Genomic DNA, 21,048 nt, shown 5'->3' on the forward strand with positions numbered 1-21,048 from the left:
GAAATATTTTGTCCAAACTTAGTTTATGTTCAAAAGTGGACCTTATCAGTCCATTCCTTAGGGTACCACACACTCAAATGATCAACATTTTTGTTTAAGTGCGGTTAAGTGTCTGTGCGAAAATCTTTTGGTACTCCTAGTAGCCCTGTTTACAGCGATATGATGTTTTTTGTGGGCAAATCCATGTTTCCTGATATAATGGTTCTATCGAGAGGCATGACTCCCAAAATAAGACACACTTCCAAAATGGACTATGTCGGTTCACTCTTTAAGATACATCCCCCTCAAAACTCTTGAGATTTTATCTTAATTCATATCTTTATCGGCAAATTCATATCTTTACGCCCAAAATTCTGAAGACCTACGTTTTTTGGGAAAAACAAGTGTTTCAATTCACACAGGCTGAGGGTATACATCTGTCGACAAAGTCGGCTGATACTTTTATACTTCTTTAAATATAATTTTATAATAAATTTTTGTATAATAAATTTTTCAATAAATAAATACCTCTCACCAATATTCAACTTCATGGCTGGCTAAAATCTTGATTCCATCTGGGAGTCACACGAACCATGGAAGCTTGGCCATATATAGAAATGGCTCCAAAATGGAAGAGGTCATAAGAGGAGTTCGATAGGATAAGAGGAGTTCCAATCAGATCTGTATCGTTTTCCACGAGGAAATACTGTATATTTTAAGGGCCCAAATCAAGTTAACTGGCTCGGAAAGGCTGGTGGTGCACAGTGTTTCCGCAACTATACAAAAGTGGACAGAAATAGAAGGCGTTGACCTAGGTTGATTAATTTTTTCACAAGTACTCATGAGGGTACCGGAATGAAAAATATCAACTTTGGTCAATATCGGTTCAGATTTGAATATAGCCCGCATATATATCGTTTTCAGATTTTGCTACAACTCGTTCAATTTTGATCGTATAGCCTTCAAATTTAATATGTGTTATTTTCTTAGGCCCCTGAATAGCTACACCGATTTTCACAAAAAATCGGTTCAGATTTGGATATAGCTTCCATATATACTTTTCCCCGATTTTGTTATAAATCGCTCAATTTTTGATGAATAGCCTTCAAAATTTGACATGGGATGTTACCTCAGGCCCCTGTTCAGTTTTATTGTTTTTTTTTATTTGATTTGGATATAGCCTCCATACATATCTTTCCCCGATTTTGCTTTGTTTGGTGCCGGAACATTGTGACATTGTCGCAACGTGATTTTCGATGTGCTCGCACATGCTTGATGACAGTCTCTCAATATTACAATTGAAGAAGATGTCTTTTCGATGTGTCATTTCATAAATAAGCTCCATTCAGATGTAACTGTTCATGAATGACAATTCGTGATGGGTAGTTATGTAGAGTAGTAGAACTTGTTCCTTACTTCTACTTAGCAAAAGTTTAGTGGTTTTTACGGGACACTACTATGTAAGATCCCGAAATTTTTGTTGCGATGTAAACAATGGCTTTGTGAAGATGAGTAGGCGACAAAGACATTCGAGCACCTACTATGTCATTATCCGAAGTAAAACATCATTAGACACAGAATCTTCTGTGATTATGAGTTCTCGCCTGTCTCGTACTTACCAGTCCTTTCCTAAAGAAGTCTATGATGGCTTTGGAAAAAGTACTCTGAATGATTCGACTTCCTCCTTGAAGGCTCACGGCAAAATACTTTCCCGTAAAATACTCTTGTCTATATTCCCACCTTTTTCATTTCTCGATATACCGGCAGGATATTCAATTAAAATTGTGCAACACCATTTTGAGATTTTTCATATCTTTATTATACTTTCAAAAGATATTTGTTTTTAAATTTTTTTTAGATTTATGTTGTTGCAATGTTTTGTTGTTTTTTTTTATATTTACAGTTAAAGAGTACAGACAGAATATGGAAAATAAGGCATAGAGATAGAGTTTTGTGTTCTGTTCGTAGTTGGTGTTGAGTATTGCCATTGTTCTGGGACTTTGGGTGTACAGGACTTTGGATGATGTTGGATATTTGGCCCAGAAACGCCTCTATAACCAGATGATGGTAAAGGTTGTGTGTGCTAGTGGTGAAGTTGGCTATGGAGGACGTAAACAAAAATAAAAACCGAAAGAAACTCCTTAGATGTGGAAAATGGGATTGAAGCATGAAGTATCGTAGACTTTGTAAAACCAGGTTTGTCAGTTCGGTAGCTTAATAATTATTTAATGGGTACCAGGAGCAGGGGCCAAATTGACTGAGGTGGCAGAGTTAACATGACCAGCCAAGGGAGCAGTGTGAACAGCGCCACGAGTCTTAGCAACATAAACACCATGTCCGTGACCACCAGGTCCACCGGGTCCTTGGCTCAATGCAATACCGGGATAGCCATGGCCGGTAGGACCCCAAGCACCATGACCGGCAGGACCCCAGGCGCCATGATCACCAGGACCCCATGCACCAGCTGGTCCCCAAGGTCCAGCAATGCCACCCCATACACCAGAAGCATGAGCACCAGCCCAAGGTCCACCCCAAGGACCAGCCCATGGAGCGCCACCAGGTACGGCTGGAGCCACAAATGACACACCAGGTGCAACCTGAGCTGTTAATAATGATGACTGGACTCCGGCGGCAAGGGCCAACATGACTACGGCAAAAACGAACTGAAATGGAGAAACGGGAATGATTAGGATAACCCAAATTTATTTGGAAATAAATTATATGTACCTTCATGTTGAAGGATTTAAGGATAAGGAGGATATAAAATATTTCGATAAATTAACAACGTGTTCAATGAACGCTCTGCAATTCGATTCTATGCAGTTAATTGAAAAGTTGCTAACTTTTATACACAAAATCTCGCCTGTGATATACAACATTTCTGACAGTTTTCTGCTTTTTGTTGCTGTTTGTTTTATTTTGTGTGTGCCACGCCAAAAATTAGAAAAACTACAACTAAACAATTCAAAACTTTGGACATTGTAATCAGAGAACTAAAACTTAAATCAGCCACCACTCACACACACACGCTAACATGACTACAAAGTTGAAGTACACGCCCGTTGTTGCAGCAACAGAAGAAGTTGTAACAAAAGGCAGAGAATAGGAAGTGCACGGTCTTGTTTATTGTTTAAATAGTTCAATTTACATTCCTTGTCTTGTCGAATTCCTTTCTCTTACAATATCGAAAAGATACGAGGTCGTATGTTCTTGCAACATTTTATGTAAACAGAATCAATCGATCGAATTATGTGTTTGTTTGAATTTCAGTATTTAATCCTTATAATTATACCATTTAGAGTATATTAGATTCGATGTGCCAGATAAATTATCCACCAGATGGTGGGAAGTACATTTTATACTGTCAACGTTGTCTCTGACTAAATTGTAGTAATGAAAGAGATTAAGAAGCCGGGAAAATGATGCCATGCAAATACGCCACGAAAGGTTATACCAGGCTTGTTTTAGCTTAATCCAGGAAAATCCTACAGAAGTCTTTAATATGATGAAAACTTATGAAAATATGGTTGTCGAGCGGGCATCACCGCCGACAGTCTGCAAGGAAGCAGAACTAGACAGACTGAAAGATTCACCCACGCTACTTACAGACAAAATATAAGCCTCGGGAAATGAACTACAAAAGAGTATGTTAACCCATTTCATACTTGGTGTTCGATTTTTCGAACAGCAAAATCACAAAAATAACAAAAAACAATAATTTCAAAAAAAAAAAAAAAAAAAAAAAATATGGTAAGTTTTAGTATATATATCAAGTCTCATCTGTCAGCAAATAAAAAAATCTTCCCTTGAAAACTACCACTCCCCCCTCGATGGTAGGGGTACATTAGACTGGCTTTAACTCAAAGGGAAAAAATCGATGTCGGATTTTTTATGCGGCACCCACCTAAAATGTTTAGGTTTTTTATAAATAAAGATTGCCAAAGTTTGAGCTCAATCGGAATATGTTAACACGTGCCACTGGGGCCTCAAAGTTTCCATGAGCCCTTTAAATAGCTAATATTAAAATCTGACCCGCTTTTCAAAATTTTTTGTAGGATTACTTGTTTAGCCACTACAAAGAACTGGTAAACTGTTTTCATCGATTGGACAAAAAAATTTGGTCTGTAGAGTGATTTTGTGAGAATTCGCCTTTGATCCCGTACAAATTTTAAAGAAATCGCTCTACAGACCAAATTTATTGTCCAATCGATGAAAACACAAGTAATCCTGTAAAAAAATTTTGAAAATCGGGTCAAGTCGCTCCACGGACCATATTTATTGTCCAATCGATGAAAACAGTTTACCAGTTCTTTGTAGTGGCTACACAAGTAATCCTACAAAAAAAAAAAAAAAAATTTAAATCGGGTCAGATTTAAATATTATCTATATAAAGGGCCCATGGAAACTTTGAGGCCCCAGTGGCACGTGTTAACATATTCCGATTGAGCTCAAACTTTGGTAATCTTAATTTTTAACAAAACTAAACATTTTAGGAGGGTGCCGCGTACATTTTTTAAACCTACATTTTTGGATACTTTTTAAATTCGACCGGGCCGAACTTGTTTTACCCTCCATCACGAGTTGTATTGAAGAAGAATGGAAAAATTAGTTTCCCTTCGTTTAAGAACAAGACTAAATATTAAATTTCAGCAAGTATGTGGCAATGTCGATCTATACCTGCAAATTTCTGGCGGAAAGTTTTTAGACTCAAAGAAGACTAAATACTTCGGTAAAACCTTCAAAATAACAAAAATCAAGAGGTACGTTTCCAGGGGATATAGGAATTCGCGGACCTATTCTGATAATTCTCTTCTGGAGTATTTTATAACCCCATGGAAGGCTAAATATAGGGGTGCTATATGAAGACATGGATCTATACCCGCAAATTCTATATGGAACGTTTAGTACCCCAAATGAAGACCAAATACTAAATTTCAGCCATTCTGGTGGAATATTGAGGCCACAACCCTCAAAATTTTGGAAATAGGGAGGTGCCGATCTATGAGGCCTATACTAAGGCGTGGGTCTTTACCGAAGACCAAATACGAAATTTCAGCAATTTCGGTGAAATATTGAGACCACAACATTCAAAGCACCGAAAATCGGGTGGTACCGTTCTATGATGGCTATATGAAGGCGTGAAGTGCTAAATTTCAACCATTTCGGTGTGATAATAAGGCTAAAACCTTCAAAAATACGGAAAATCGGGTGATACCGTTCTATGGGGGCTAGATGAAAGAGTGGACCTATACCGACAAATTTCTGGGCGAAAGTTTTGTACGCCTAACAAAGACTAATTACCAAATTTCAGCCATTTCGTTGTGATAATGAAGCTAAAACATTCAAAATACCGAAAATTGGGTGGTATCGTTCTATGGAGGCTATATCAAAACGTGGAACGATATAGCCCATTTACAATACCAAACATTCTAGGGGTAATAGAAACTTCTACATTAAATAACACAGCTCTTTCTTAAAAATTGTGAGCTGTATCTTGATTTCAACAGACGGAATGGTTATATCGACTTAGAGTTTTACCCTGCTCATGAATATATATACTATATATGGAGACCCTATATTTCGATTTGTTACAAACGGAATGACAAATTTAATTATACTCTCCATATTATGGTGGAGGTTATACAATTATTAATAAATTAAAGTATCAGTCGGCTTTGCCTACAGAAATATACTCTCAGCCTATGTGAATTAAAATTTTCATCTACGGACAGATCGACACAATTGTTGAACTTTAGTGGGGGAGGTAACATAAAGAGATGATCGATATCGGCCATTTTAGAAGTTGAGCTAAATTTGGACAAAATATTAGGAGATCCAATGTTTGGATAAATTTGGTTGGCCCGTTCAACGGATATCTTGCATAACATTTTAGTGAAATTTTTAAATATTGGAGGGAAGTACGAGGGCGGTTCGGAAACTTCTTAGCCTATCAATGAAAGAGAATAGTTAGTTTTTCAAAAATATTTTTATTTTTCAATATAATCTCCTGAAACTTCAATACACTTAGTCGCTTTTCTAGCAATTCTATCCCTTGATTAAAATAGTTTTCCTCAAGGTCTTCAAAACAGTGGTTTACAATTGTAATTGCATCTTCATTTGAGGAAAACGCTTGCCAGCAAGGAATTTTTTTAGATTTGGGAACAAGTAAAAGTCACTGGGAGCTAAATCAGGAGAATAAGGTGGGTGGTCAAGCAACTCGTACTTTAATTCGTTGATTTTAGCCATTGTTAAAACACTCTTGTGCGCTGGTGCGTTGTCTGGATGAAAAATTATTTTTTTGTGTTGTAAGCCAGGACGTTTTTCTCGAATTTGTACATTTAATTGATCCAAAAGGTTGCAATAGTACACTGAATTTATTGAATTTACAGATAGTCAATCAATAAAATACCTTTGAAGTCCCAAAAACCCAGTGTTCGAAAATAAACACTATGATATCGTACCGTACCGTTCTGTACCGTACCAAGATGGATAGGTACACTACGATAGTGTACCGCTCCGGAACACAAACACTAAAAAATATTTTAGTGATACTGTACCGGAACACAACGATAATCGTAGTGTACCGCATGCCGGAGCACTAAAAATCGTAGTGCTCCGACTGCGGAGGACTAAAAATCGTAGTGTTCCGACTGCGGAGCACTAAAAATTTTAGTGTTCCGAGCGCCGGAGCACTAAAAATCGTAGTGCTCCGACTGCGGAACATTAAAAATTTTAGTGCTCCGACTGCGGAGGACTAAAAATTTTAGTGTTCCGACTGCCGGATCACTAAAAATCATAGTGCACCACGTGTTGGAACACTAAAAAATAATAATGGTATTATGTTTTTTAGGAAAATTAAATATTTGGGTAAATTTGATCAAATAACAATTAAGATAAACTGTTACATCCATGTATGTTTAAATTAGTTAAACACATTGCGAAATTTGGTCAAAATTGTGAAAAAACTATATTTAGTTTTTGTGGAATGAAGCACAAAGATCATCGTGCCGGAGCACTAAAAATCGTTTTGTACCACGTTTTGAAACTATAAGCTAATGAACCATACATTAATTTATTATGATTTCTGAGGAAATTAAATATTATATATATGTAAATTTTTTTAATAAATAAAAATTAAAAAAAAAATGTGAAAAACATCTGATTTGGTTTTTGGACAATGAAGCACTAAAAATCGTAGTGTTCCGACTGTCGGAGCACTAAAAATCGTAGTGTACCGACTGCCGGATCACTAAAAATCGTAGTGCACCACGTGTTGGAACACTAAAAAATAACAAAGGAATTATGTTTTCTTAGGAAAATGAAATATTTTGTTAAATTTGATTAATAAAAATTAAGATAAAATGTTACATACATGTATGTATGTTTGATTTGGTTTTTGGACAATGGAGCACTAAAAATCGTAGTGTTCGACTGCAGAACATTAAACATCGTAATGTTCCGACTGTCGGAACACTAAAAATCGTAGCGTACCACGAGCCGAAACGCTAAAAAGTAACGTTAAGGTAATCGTCTGTTTATTATGATTTATGAGGGAAATTAAATATTTTATGTTTTTAGGATAAATAAATACATATTAATAAATAAAAATTAGAAGTAAATGTGTAAAATATCTGATTTGATTTTTGGACAATGGAGCACTAAATCGTAGTATACGACATTGGAGCACTAAAAATCGTAGTGTTCCGACTGCTGGATCACTAAAAATTGTAGTGTTCCGACTGCCGGATATCTAAAAATCGAAACAATGGAACAATAAAAATCGTGGTGAGCTGATGGCCTTTGTCGCTAATGCTGTATCTTGTATATTAGTCTTATATTTACTATAAGCCTAATTATAAATAAATAAATAAAAATCGTGGTGTTCGGTTGTGAAAAACTAAAAATCGTAGTGTTCCTACTGCCGGATCACTAAAAATCGTGTGTGCCGACTGCCGGATAACTAAAAATCGTAGTGTACCACGTGCAATACAATATGGTAATGTACCACACATGAGTTTATTATGATTCGTGAGGAAAATTTAATATTTTATGTTTTTTTAATAAATACATATTAAGAAATAAAAATTAGTAGGAAATGTGAAAAACATCTGACTGATTTTTGGACATTGGAGCAGTAAAAACGTTACTGTTCGACGTTTAGGTAATCATCTGTTTATTATGATTTATGAGGAAAATTAAATATTTGATGGCTTTCGGGTCAAGTAAAAATTAACAAATACAAATTAAGATGAGAATGTTATATCCATGTACTTAAAATTAGTTACAAAATTTGAGCGGTACAAATTTTTATAAAACACTATTTATTACATTTTTTGTTACATATAATCTAAAATATTACACGTTACTGTGGTTGCACATTTAGACGCTCAGTATATACTTAATTTTTTAATGTGAACAAAAGAAATAAGGAACGGAAAATATTGATAACAACACAATGTTTGCGGAAATTGTACCTGTAACTTTTTGTATCAAAAACAAAATTGCTCAGTGAATGCAGTTGAAGAAAGTATGTGGATTTTCCCAAGTAGACTTGCACGTTTGAAGACACTTATTGTTTTGGGGAAATTGTACATGTTGATATTTGCCAACAAACAATATCACTCAATGAGAATGTGCTGATTTTCCGCAAGTATGATTGTACATTTAAAGTCGACTTTATGATTTCGGGATATATACAACCACACACTTCTTATTTTGGGGAAATTGTACCTGTTGCCATTTGTACAAGAAACAATATTCATAAATTAATGATGATGATTTTTTTCTAATTTTCTACTAAAGCTCTCAACGTTTGTAACTAATTTAAAACACGTGCGTTTTATTTATTAATTTTTATTTTTAATTTTTACTCGTCCCACAGCCCATAAAATATTTAATTTTCCTCAGAAATTATAATTAGCAGCTTTTCGATTTTTAGCCGAACACTACGATTTTTATTGTTCCATTGTTTCGATTTTTAGAGATCCGGCAGTCGGAACACTACGATTTTTAGTGATCCGGCAGTCGGAACACTACGATTTTTAGTGCTCCGCAGCCGAACACTACGATTTTTTTGTTCCATTGTTTCGATTTTTAGAGACCCGGCAGTCGGAACACTACGATTTTTAGTGATCCGGCAGTCGGAATCCCGCGATTTTTAGTGCTCCGCAGCCAAACACTACGACATTTTTCTTTCATTGTTTCGTTTTTTAGTTATCCGGCAGTCGGAACACTACGATTTTTAGTGATCCGGCAGTCGGAACACTACGATTTTTAGTGCTCCGCAGCCGAACACTACGATTTTTTTTGTTCCATTGTTTCGATTTTTAGAGATCCGGCAGTCGGAACACTACGATTTTTTGTGATCCGGCAGTCGGAACACTACGATTTTTAGTGATCCGGCAGTCGGAATCCCGCGATTTTTAGTGCTCCGCAGCCAAACACTACGACTTTTTTCTTTCATTGTTTCGTTTTTTAGTTATCCGGCAGTCGGAACACTACGATTTTTAGTGCTCCGCAGCCGAACACTACGATTTTTTTTGTTCCATTGTTTCGATTTTTAGAGATCCGGCAGTCGGAACACTACGATTTTTAGTGATCCGGCAGTCGGAACACTACGATTTTTAGTGCTCCGCAACCGAACACTACGATTTTTATTGATCCATGTCCAAAAATCAAATCAGGCGTTTTTCACGTGTTCTATTAAATTTTATTTTTTAATTTGTATTTATTAAAAAAAATTATAACATATCAAAAAATGTTGTCATGGCGTGTTAGCGTTCAAAGCCAACTCATAACTTCAAAGTCAGCGCAAAAAGCGTTTGTCATGAAGAAAATACATTTCTGTGGCCAAGTATCCGCGTTAATGTACAAAAACACATTTGCATTTGAAAAACGATAAGTTCTAGGACAGAGAAGCCATTACATAGTCGATACGTCCGAAGATTTGCTTTACCACCAATGAAACCAGGTAACGTAATTTGGTGACTATGTGGGTTCGAGTCCTTGGCTTTCCTTTTTCACTTGCAAATAAATTCAGATCATCAAGCTTAACTCTAAACGAGAAAATTAACAAAAATATAACATATTTAATTTTCCTCAAAAATCATAATAAACTCATGTATCCACAGTCAGAACACTACAATTTGTAGTGCGCCTTTGTACAACAACCGAATCAATGTTTTTCATATTTTCTACTTAAGTTCCCAACGTTATTAATTAATATGTATACATACAAGGATTTAAGAGGTGTATCTGAGTTTTTATGTCTTAATTTCTACTTATCTCAAAAATTATAAATATTTAATTTTCCTCGCAAATCATAATAAACTCGTGTGTGGTACATTATCATTACGTTATTTTTTAGTGTTCCGACATGTGGTACACAACGATTTTTTAGTGCTCCGACTGCGGAACACTACGATTTTTAGTGTTCCGACTGCGGAGCACTACGATTTTTAGTGTTCCGACTCCGGAGCACTACGATTTTTAGTGTTCCGACTGCGGAGCACTACGATTTTTAGTGTTCCGACTGCGGTACCCAACGTTTTTAGTGTACCAAAATGTGGTACACTACGTTTTTCGTTGTGCTCCGGAACAGTATCACTAAAATTTTTTTTAGTGTTTGTGTTCCGGAACACTAACGCTAAAAATATTTTAGTGATACTGTTCTCGGAGCGGTACACTATGTTAGTGTACTGTTTATTTTCGAACTCTGCAAAAACCGTTGCCATAACCTTACCAGCCGATTGAATTGTTTTTGCCTTCTTTGGGGCACTTCCTCCAGCTTCAGTCCATTGTTTGGATTGTTCTTTTGTCGCTGGAGTATAGTGGTGGATGCATGTCTCATCAACAGTTATGAAACGACGCTTAAAATCCATTTTATTTCGCTTAAAACGATCCAAACAAGCTTGAGAAATGTTCATTCTTATGCGTTTTTGATCGACTGTTAACAAATGCGGCACCCATCTTGCAGAAAGTTTTTTCCTCTGTAGTTCTTCATGCAAAATTAAATGGACTCGATCATTTAAGATGCCCATGATATTAGCAATATCACGCACTTTTATTCGTCGATCATTTTGGCTACAATTTCTGTTGTTGCTGCTATTTTTGGACGTCCACTACGTGGTTCATATTCAATGCTTGTACGACCACGTTTAAATTCAGCAACCCAATTTTTTACTGTTGCATATGAAGGAGCACTTTCACCTAACACATGCACCATATCATTATGCATTTCTTGTCCCGATAAACCTTTTTATGTAAATATTTAATGACAGCACGCATTTCTAATTTTTCCATTGTAAAAAAATTGCGTATGCGTCTTTTTTTGAACACCTTTTTCTATATGTGTTCATAACAGAGATGGAAGTTTCCAAAACACTTAACTTTTTTCTGTTTATACCGCGCTTTTTGTGCTAGGCTAAGAAGTTTCCGAACTGCCCTCGTACAGAAAGTTGTTGCCAATCTTCGAACTGAAACTATGTTTGGACACCTTTTGGGCTGTTTTCTTAAGAAGTATGGACTTGCCCATGAAAAAGCCTTTATCGTTGTAATTGAGGCAGCGAATGCAAGTTGCTTCAACAGAAAACAAAGTGATTCGAGAGCAGGTCTTAAAGTGAATTTATCCAAAAAAATTTTGTGGGAGGTACCCGAATGAGTGGACAAATATAGTCAATATTCACACCTGATACACAGAAAAAAAAATATTTCAAGAATTTTTTCATATTTTCGTTCGTGATGTAGCTTTTCCATACTGTAGAGGTACCTCACATAAGATACATGTGCAGTTTCTTATATCAAAACAAAAGCCACTATTTTTTCAAAACTATGTAACTATGTAACTATGTAAGATTTTCATGTGATGTAAAATCACTCTCCTGTTATTCCCTACATTCTCATCGTCTCACCATCACATTCACAATGTATCAACAAACAACAACACAACCACCACCATCGTCTCATCATCACATTCCCAGCAAACACAATGTCGGACGTCCGACGCGTCTGCTCAAAGTCGGAAGTTTTTTCCGACGCGTCTGACCGACTTCGGTCCGAACTCTGTCCGACTAGTCTGACGAACTTTTCCCGTCCTCTCTCTCCCTCTCTGAAGGGAATTTTTCTATTTTCTCTTGTGCTGCTTTGGCAAAATTAAGTGTAAATAAGCAGAGAGAAAAGAAAGTGTAATTGTTGATGCAGTACTAACGAAAAATTTAGTGCTCGGGTTTTAATTTCTGTATCGGGGAACAAATTTGGTTTACTTTTGTTATGCGTGTTGCATAATAGTGTTTAAATGTTATTCATAGTGATCGGTTGCATAGATATTTCTTTATTTTTATTAAGGTAATGAAAGTAAAGATTTTCTTCGTCAAACTTCAACACTATTCCGTGGAAAGTCATATGTTTTATATTTGTATATGACCAAATTTAAGTTTTTGAACACTTTTATGTGTATCAAAATTTTTTGCATGTGAAGACATGTATTTTTCATATATTAATAACAATTGTTTTACATCTTTCACAGATCGTGTTGACGAATTTTTTGTTCTCCACAGTTTGTTTTTCCACCAAATTTAACACAGCATAAGATGATATTAAAACCTTTAATATGTTTATAGTAGATAAACTTTTATAGGATTTGGATATTTCATGAATTAACTGAGTATTTTCAACATCTTTTAATAATAAAAACAAATTCTGTTCGAATATTGGTAAATAAATCAGAAGTTCATACGATATATCATCTGACTTCGGACCAAATTCGGTCCGAAAGTCGACAAACACTTTCGAATTTCAAAAGATTTTACTTCCGAATTCGGACCGATATCTGTCCGATAGTCGGTAAATAAATCAGAAATTTATACGACAGTTCATCAGAGTTCGGACCGAATTCGGTCCGAAAGTCGGCTAAAACATCCGATTTTCATCCGAATTTCGGTCAGAGAACACGTCAACCACGCCATATGACTTTCGGACAGAGTTCGGACCGAATTCGGATCCGAACTCGGACGTTTCATCCGACTTTCGGACCGAATTTGGTCCGAACTCTGATGTTTCCTCCGATTTTGGTTTGCTGGGTTGAGACTATCAACAAACCACACACACAACAACTAACGCTGTCGCAAGAATTGTTGTTAGTTAACTGACAAACCAAAGAACTACAGTGCGTTTGGTGTCGAAAAAAACAAATTTTGTATAGTCAAATACTTCGCAACTACAAATTTGTAATTTCTTTAATATAAAGGCAACATCTAATATCTCAACCTAATGCTGATAGACTTAACATGTATGTACATATGGTTCATATTGTTCTGCTATGCTTACAAGACGATAACAACTACAGTGAAAATCTTTAGAAGAAATCGTAAGTTACAATATTACAAAATACAAGAATTAATAAATAACAAGTAAGAACGGCGTTAAGTTCGGCCGGGCCGAACTTGTTATACCCTCCACCACAAGTTGCATTTAAGTAAAATGGAATAATTTGTTTCCTTTCGTGTATGAAGATGACTTAATACTAAATTTCAGCAATTTCGGTAAAACAATGTGAGGCACCATTCTATGGGGGCTATTTCAAAACGTCGATCTATACCGACAAATTTCTGACGGAAAGTTTTTAGGCTCAAAGAAGACTAAATACCAAATTTCCTATATTTCGGTAAGAGAATGTGGCTAAAACTAAAAAAATACCGAAAATCAAGAAGTAAGCTTCTATGGGGATATAGGAAGACGTGGACCTATACTGATAATACTCTTCTGGAATATTTTATAACTCTTGGAAGACGAAATAACGAATTTCAGTCATTTCGGTTGGATATTGACGTCGCAATCTTCAGTATTACGAAAATCGGGAGGTACCGTTCTATGGGGGCTATATCGAAACGTGGACCTATACCGCCGAATTTTAGTCACAAATGGGGCAATATGAAAGCGTGGACCTGTACAGATATATTTCTGGCAAACAGTTTTACATCACATTGAAGACTAAATACCAAATTTCAGTTATTTTGGTGGAATATTGAAGACACAACCTTCAAAATACGAAAAATCGGGAGGTATCTTTCCATGGGGGCTATATGAAGGCGTGAACCTATACCGACAAATTTAAAGGGGAAGTACCCCCAACGAAGTCTAAATACCAAATTTCAGCCATTTCGGTGGAATATTGAGGCCACGACGTTCAAAATACCGAAAATCGGGAGGTACCGTTCTATGAGGGCTATATGAAGGCATGGACCGATACCGACAAAATTCTGGGATAAAGTTTTGTACCCCAAAGAAGACTTCGTACCAAATTTCAGCCATTTTGGTAGGATAATGAATCTGAAACCTTCAAAATACCAAAAATCGGGAGGTACCGTTCTATGGGGGCTATATGAAGGTGTGGACCGATACCGACAAAATTCTGGGGGAAATTTTTATATCCTTAAAGAAGACTACGTACCAAATTTCAGCCATTTTGGTAGGATAGTGAAGCTAAACCCTTAAAAATACCGAAAATCGGGAGGTACCGTTATATGGGGGCTATATCAAAACGTGGACCGATGTATCCCATTTTCAATACCAACCATCCTGCAAGTAATAAAAACTTCTGTACCAAATATTGACTCTCTATCTTTAAAATTGCGAGCTGTATCTTGATCTGTATCTTGTATCTGTATCTTAATATATATACTTTATAGGGTCTCCGACGAATATTTCGATGTGTTACAAACGGAATGACAAATTTAATTATACCCTCCATATGGTGGAGGGTATAAAAAAGCAGCAAAATTTGTCTCTGCTTTGTTTGGTGGTGTGTGGTGGTTGTTAGTCAATAAAAACAAAACAAAAACTCGCCAAAATTGTTTTGTTTTTAATCTCTCAGAAAAACCAGTATTTTTTTGCTTTATGAAAGGCGTTCTTGAAATGGAGAAATTTGATTCTTGGCAAACTATATCAATGATGCACAAAATAATATGTGTGACTGTATTTATGCCATGAATCGACGATAGAGTACTGCTTTGTTCATAGCTGGACTATATGAACACTATTTTCTGTGTAGGAATACCAAATTACACCTATGTAATTTGGGCGGAAAATGTAGCTTAAATCCCCCACAATACGGAAAATCGGGAGGTACCTGATATTTTTGATGGAAAAGTTTAGTGACCACTAGTTTAGTGACAACTAATTTGGAAGGAAAGGATTGCTTAAATCCTCAAAATACCGAATATCAGGAAGTACCGTTATATGGGGGTGTTTCATCTCTACACTACAACATGCTATACCAAAATATTAGCCAATCTTATTGATATTTAGTCCATTATTACTTACGGACACATACTACGTTTATTTAAAATTTCAAAAACATATCTTCATTCGTTTGCAAGTTATTAATTTCGCGCCGCTATATTAGTGATTTCGACCACTGTGTAGCGGTTAGATAAATGAACTACTCTCTAACATATAAATGGGTTCCTTTGTTGTTTGGTTTTGTTTGTATGCAACTACATTTAACTGCCATAGAATTCATATGTAATGTCACAAGATTTTTGGTAGATTAAAGATTGCAATGATCGATGTTTCTTCATGGCTCGTGGTAAAAAGTATTTTTATTTATTGTGCTTAATAATTTATTTAATATTTCCATATAATAAAAAACAATGCTTAATTTTTTGGTTTTATTTATTTGTTTAATTTTTTTGATATTTTTTGCTTTGTTTTATTTACAGTTGATATGTGTATATAATAGGGTATACAGGTACAGTCGAAGAAAATAAATCCTTTTTAGGGAGAAGAAATGTGTAGAGTATGAAAAAAGTGTTTGGAAGTTATTAATGAATATTTGATAGAAGAATAGATGGAGAGTAGAGCATAATAATACAGTTTAACAGCTTAACAAAGTTTGAAAGGGAAAGAACAGAAGAAAGACGAAAAGTGATGAAGAAGGTGATATGATTAGAAGCTTAAAATTACGAAGCTAGCTTAAAAACAACGTTTCGTCATTTGTTGCGAATAGATTTTCTTGGTGGGATTGTCGTTTCTCTTAATGTGTACCAGGAGCAGGAGCAACGTTAACGGATGTGGCTGAATTAACATGACCAGCCAATGGAGCGGTGTGAACAGCACCAAGAGTCTTAGCTACATAAACACCATGTCCGTGACCACCATGTCCACCAGGTCCTTGACTCAATGAGATACCGGGATAACCACCCCATCCACCATGGCCAGCACCATAGCCCCAGGCACCGTGACCGTCCCAAGCACCAGGTCCACCCCATGCACCATGACCGCCCCATGCACCATGACTAATATCAACAGCAGCTGGTGCAGCCCAGGCACCACCATGACCTCCCCAGGGACCACCCCATGGTCCGCCCCATGGTCCTCCCCAAGGTCCGGCTGGATGTGCGGCAGATGTTACATACGATACACCGGGTGCGTGTGCAGCCAACAATGATGATCGGACACCTACAGCCAGGGCCAACATGACTACGGCAAAGACGAACTGAAATGAACATTTCAAAAACCTTTTAGTAAATAATTTAAACATAGTACTTCAATATATATTTTCTTAAACGGCTAAAAAATGAAATGATGACAATGTTTACGGAGATTCAACGAACCACGACGTCTTTAGAGATTTAATGACAGTCCTATAAAGTAACTAAAAACAAGATTCAAAAAAATTTTGAGTCGGTCAGACAAAAATTAGCTAAGATATGAGCATTAGAAAGGAAAAATTCATTGTGTTTGTAGGTAATATCGAAGTTTTAAACGCGGTTTTCTCGAAATTAAATTTTTTGAAAGTGGTGCCCACTGTAGCTCAAAAATACGATCTTCATATGCTTTTTTAGGATCATTATACACATAAAAAGCTTGTCCTTAAGCTGGAGACTTTTTTAAATTTTTTGACGGATTTATGATGAAAAACCTATACATTTTTTATTTAAAATTGAAATTTTGATATTGACAGTTCACCATTTTTTTAAAATTTGATATTTTTTAATCCCGTTTCTCTTAAGGACAAGATTATTAGGTTCCTAATATTCCCACAAAAACATATGCTGATCGGTTTGTTCATTTTCGAGCTAAAGTTGGCAATATTTTTCAACAAAAATATTTCCGAAAGTAGCTCAAGGTGTGACCTTTCAGATAAAAACAAAATCTTCTAACAAGGTTTGGTAGATTTCTTGTAAAAAAATCATAAAATGGTTTTTGCGTGGTCAATAAGTGGCCACAACCCCTTGAAGGAAGTCGTCGACCTGAAGAACGGGTTATATAAAGACGAGCTGAAGAAGAGAGTCTTTATAGACGTGCTGAAGATGGCAGTTTTTATTGACGAGTTGAAGAAGGCGTCTTTATAGAAGAAATAATATTTACCACAGGACATTAAGGCGGTGGTGCACAAAATATTTTGAACATTAGTCTTTCTGAAAGAGTCATTCCTTTGCTAGATTACGGCAGATGATTTTTAAAGAATATTTTCCAAGGTTAAATAGAGTCATAAAACGTGGATTTTTAAAGAATATTTTCCAAGGATAAATATAGTCACATAACGTGGATTTTTTGAAGAGTATTTTCTAAGGATCAATGGCGTCATAGAACGTGGATTTTTAAAGAGTATTTTCCAAGGATTAATAAAGTCACAGAACAGGGATTTTTAAGGAACTATTTCCAAGGATCAAAGGAGTCACAAAACGTCGATATTTAAAGAGCTTTTTCCAAGGCTCAATGTAGTCACATAGTATGGATTTCAAAGGACTTTTCCAAGGCTCAATGGAGTCACAAAACGTGGATTTTTAAAGATTTTTCCCAAGCGTCAATGGAGTTACAAAACGTGGATTTTTTCCCAAGGATCAATGGATTCACAAAACGACGATTTTTAAAGAATATTTTCTAAGGATTAATGGAGTCACAAACTGTGGCTTTTAAAGAATATTTTCGAAGGATAAATAGAGTCGTAAAACGTGAATTTCAAAATAATATTTTTTAAGGATAAATAGAGTCACAAAACTTAGTTTTTTATAAGAAAAATTTTCAAGGATAAATGGAGTCAGAAAACATGGATTTTTAAAGGATATTTTCTAAGGATAAATACAGTCAGAGAACGTGGATTGTTAAACAATATTTTCCAAGGATGTATAGAGTCACAAGACGTGGATTTCTAAAAAATATTTTCCAAGGATAAATAGAGTCACAAGACGATGATTTTTAAAAAATATTTTCCAAGGATAAATACAGTCAGAGAACGTGAATTTTTAAAAAATATTTTCCAAGGATAAATACAGTCAGAGAACGTGGAGCTTTAAAGAATATTTTTTGATGACCAATGAAGTCAAAAAACCAAGGATAAATAGAGTCACAAAACGTGGATATTTAAAGAGGATTTTCCAAGGGTATAGAAAGTCACAAAACTTGGATTTGTGAAAAATATTTCCAAGGATAAATAGAGTCACAAAATGTAGGTTTTTAAAAGAATATTTCTCAAGGATAAATAGGGTAAGAAAACGTGGATTTTAAAAGAATATTTTCCAAGGATAAATATAGTCAGAAAACGTGAGTTTTTTTAAGGATCAATAAAGTCAAAAAACCTAGATATTTTGAAGAATATTTTGCAGGGATAAATAGAGTCACAAAACGTGATCTTTTAAAGAACGAAATGGATTTTTAAGGATTTTTTTCCCAAGGATCAATGCGGTCATAAAACTTGGATTTTTATAGAATATTTTCCAAGGATAAATAGAGTCACAAAGCGTGGATTTTTTAAAGAGTATTTTCAAAGGATAAATAGTATTACAAAACGTGGATTTTTAATGAATATTTTCAAAGGATCAATGGAGTCACAAAAGCAACTTTATCCATGGATCAATAAAGTCACAGGAGTTTTAAGGAAAATTTTCCAAGGATCAGTAGACTCCCAAAACGTGGATTTTTAAGTAACTTTCTCCAAGGCTCAATGGAGTCACAAAACGTGGATTTTTAAGGATTTTTTTAAGGATCAATGGAGTTACAAAACGTGTATTTTAAAGGAATTTTTTCTAATCATCAATAGAGTCACATAACGTGGACTTTTAAAGAATTTTATCCAAGGATCAATGGAGTCACAAAAAGTGGATTTTTAAAGAATTTTTTTCCAAGGCCCAATAGAGTCGTGGATTTTAAGGAACTTTTTCCAGGGATCAATGGAGCAAAAAAACGTGGGTTTTTAGGGAACCTTTGCCAAGGCTCAATGGAGCAAAAAAACGTGGGTTTTTAAGGAGCCTTTGCCAAGGCTCAATGGAGTCACAAGACATGGATTTTTCCAAGGATCCATGGAGTCACAAATCGTGCATTTTTCTAACGACCAATGAAGTCACAAAACGTGGATTTTTAAAGAATACTTTCCAAGGATCAATGGATTGGCAAAATGTGGATTTTAAATAAATTTTTTCCAAGTATCAATGGAATAACAAAACGTGGATTTTTAAAGAATATTTTCCAAGTATCAATGGAGTCACAAAACGTGGATTTTTAAAGAATATTTTCCAAGGATCAATGGATTGGCAAAATGTGGATTTTAAATAATTTTTTTCCAAGTATCAATGGAGTAACAAAACGTGGATTTTTAAAGAATATTTTCCAAGTTTCAATGGAGTCACAAAACGTAGATTTTTAAGGAATTTTATCCAAGGATCAATGGTGTCACAAAAAGTGTATTTTTAAAGAAATTTTTTCCAAGGCTCAGTAGAGTCACAAAACATGGATTTTTTTTAAGGATCCATGGAGTCACAAATCGTGAATTTTTAAGGATTTTTTTCTAACGTCACAAAACGTGGATTTTTAAAGAATAGTTTCTAAGGATCTATGGAGTGACGATTTTTTTTTCCAAGGATTAGTTGAGACACAAAACGTAGATTTTTAAAGAATATTTTCCAAAGATTAATGGAGTGACAAAATGTGGATTTTAAGTAATTCTTTTTCAGGTATCAATGGAATAACAAAACTGACATTTTTAAAGAAAATTTTCCAATGGAGTAACAAAACGTGGATTTTTAAAAAATATTTTTTATCGACAAGTAGAGCCACAAGACATGAATTTTTAAAGAATATTTTCCAATGATAAATAGAATCACAAAACGTGGATTTTTAGGGATATTTTTTCAAGAATCAAAGAATTAGAAAGCGGAGATTTTCAATGAAAATTTCCAATGATCAAAGAAGAAGAAGAAGTCACAAAGAATTAAAAGTTTGATTCAACTGTGAAGCTGATTTTCATCGGACGTAGCTAAGTTGCAGAATTCTTAAGCTTGGTTATTGAGACAAAACCAGGTAAATTTAATTTTTTATTTAATTTTTTAAAATTTATGATAAAATATCAAATTTTAAAAAATTATAACTTTTAAATAAGGCATTATTTTTTAATTTATGGTCCTTGACGTAGACAACCGCCTTGATTTTTTTAATAAAATTACCACATTTAATTATCGTCATGGGTTAGTAGTATTTTGAACCGATTGTACCGTAATTTAATATTGTACCGACCGAAAATTCGATATTTTGTTTAGTATTTGTACTGCTTTTAAACACGTTTATATATACGTTAATCATTATAATTTTTTTAATCACAATATTTTTTTTATTTACCTTCATGTTGATGATGGGGATTGAGGATAAGAAGCGGTGTACAAGAAAAAGGATTGACTCTATTCGGACTGAACTCGATGCAGTGTTCAATGAACGCTGTTTGAATTTATTCTGATTCTGTTTGTCGAAATTAGAGTAACTTTTATACTACCCAAAAAACAACAAATAAAGTTTCAAGTTTGAATTGTCTTGGGGCATTTAAACATTGCCATGGTAGTTTGGGTGTATTTGTTTTTTTTTTCTCAATATGTTTTTGCTACTCTTTATATGCCACACCAAAATTAAGACAAGAAAAACAAATTCAAACTTTATGCACTTTACACACGTACAGATCAAACAAAAAAATGTTCATAATAGCCGGAGCACAAAAGTGCTTTACATGTTAACGCCACCACCAACGCTAACTGTTGCACGTAAAACAAACCCCCCAAAGAGAGAAAAAATGCTGCTGTTACAATT

The 21,048-nt window shown here is 35.1% G+C and overlaps 2 protein-coding genes across 2 annotated transcripts; both read right to left on the reverse strand.

Annotated features, from left to right (window-relative positions):
• Window positions 1-1,774: 1,774 nt before the first annotated feature.
• On the reverse strand, window positions 1,775-2,822 carry LOC141393088 (uncharacterized). Its single transcript, XM_073966039.1, has 2 exons — window positions 2,707-2,822; window positions 1,775-2,642 (listed from the first exon to the last, which is right to left on the reverse strand). The coding sequence occupies exons 1-2, from the start codon at window positions 2,710-2,712 to the stop codon at window positions 2,205-2,207; spliced, it is 444 nt and encodes a 147-aa protein (XP_073822140.1). The 5' UTR covers window positions 2,713-2,822; the 3' UTR covers window positions 1,775-2,204.
• Window positions 2,823-15,634: 12,812 nt separating this feature from the next.
• LOC141393089 (uncharacterized) lies at window positions 15,635-20,717 on the reverse strand. Its single transcript, XM_073966040.1, has 2 exons — window positions 20,590-20,717; window positions 15,635-16,471 (listed from the first exon to the last, which is right to left on the reverse strand). Exons 1-2 carry the CDS (start codon window positions 20,593-20,595, stop codon window positions 16,010-16,012), a joined length of 468 nt encoding a protein of 155 aa, XP_073822141.1. The 5' UTR covers window positions 20,596-20,717; the 3' UTR covers window positions 15,635-16,009.
• Window positions 20,718-21,048: the final 331 nt, after the last annotated feature.

Source organism: Musca autumnalis, unplaced genomic scaffold, assembly GCF_047663935.1.
Source record: "Musca autumnalis isolate F117 unplaced genomic scaffold, ASM4766393v1 scaffold_2, whole genome shotgun sequence".
In the NCBI taxonomy this organism is placed as follows: Eukaryota; Metazoa; Arthropoda; class Insecta; order Diptera; family Muscidae; genus Musca; species Musca autumnalis.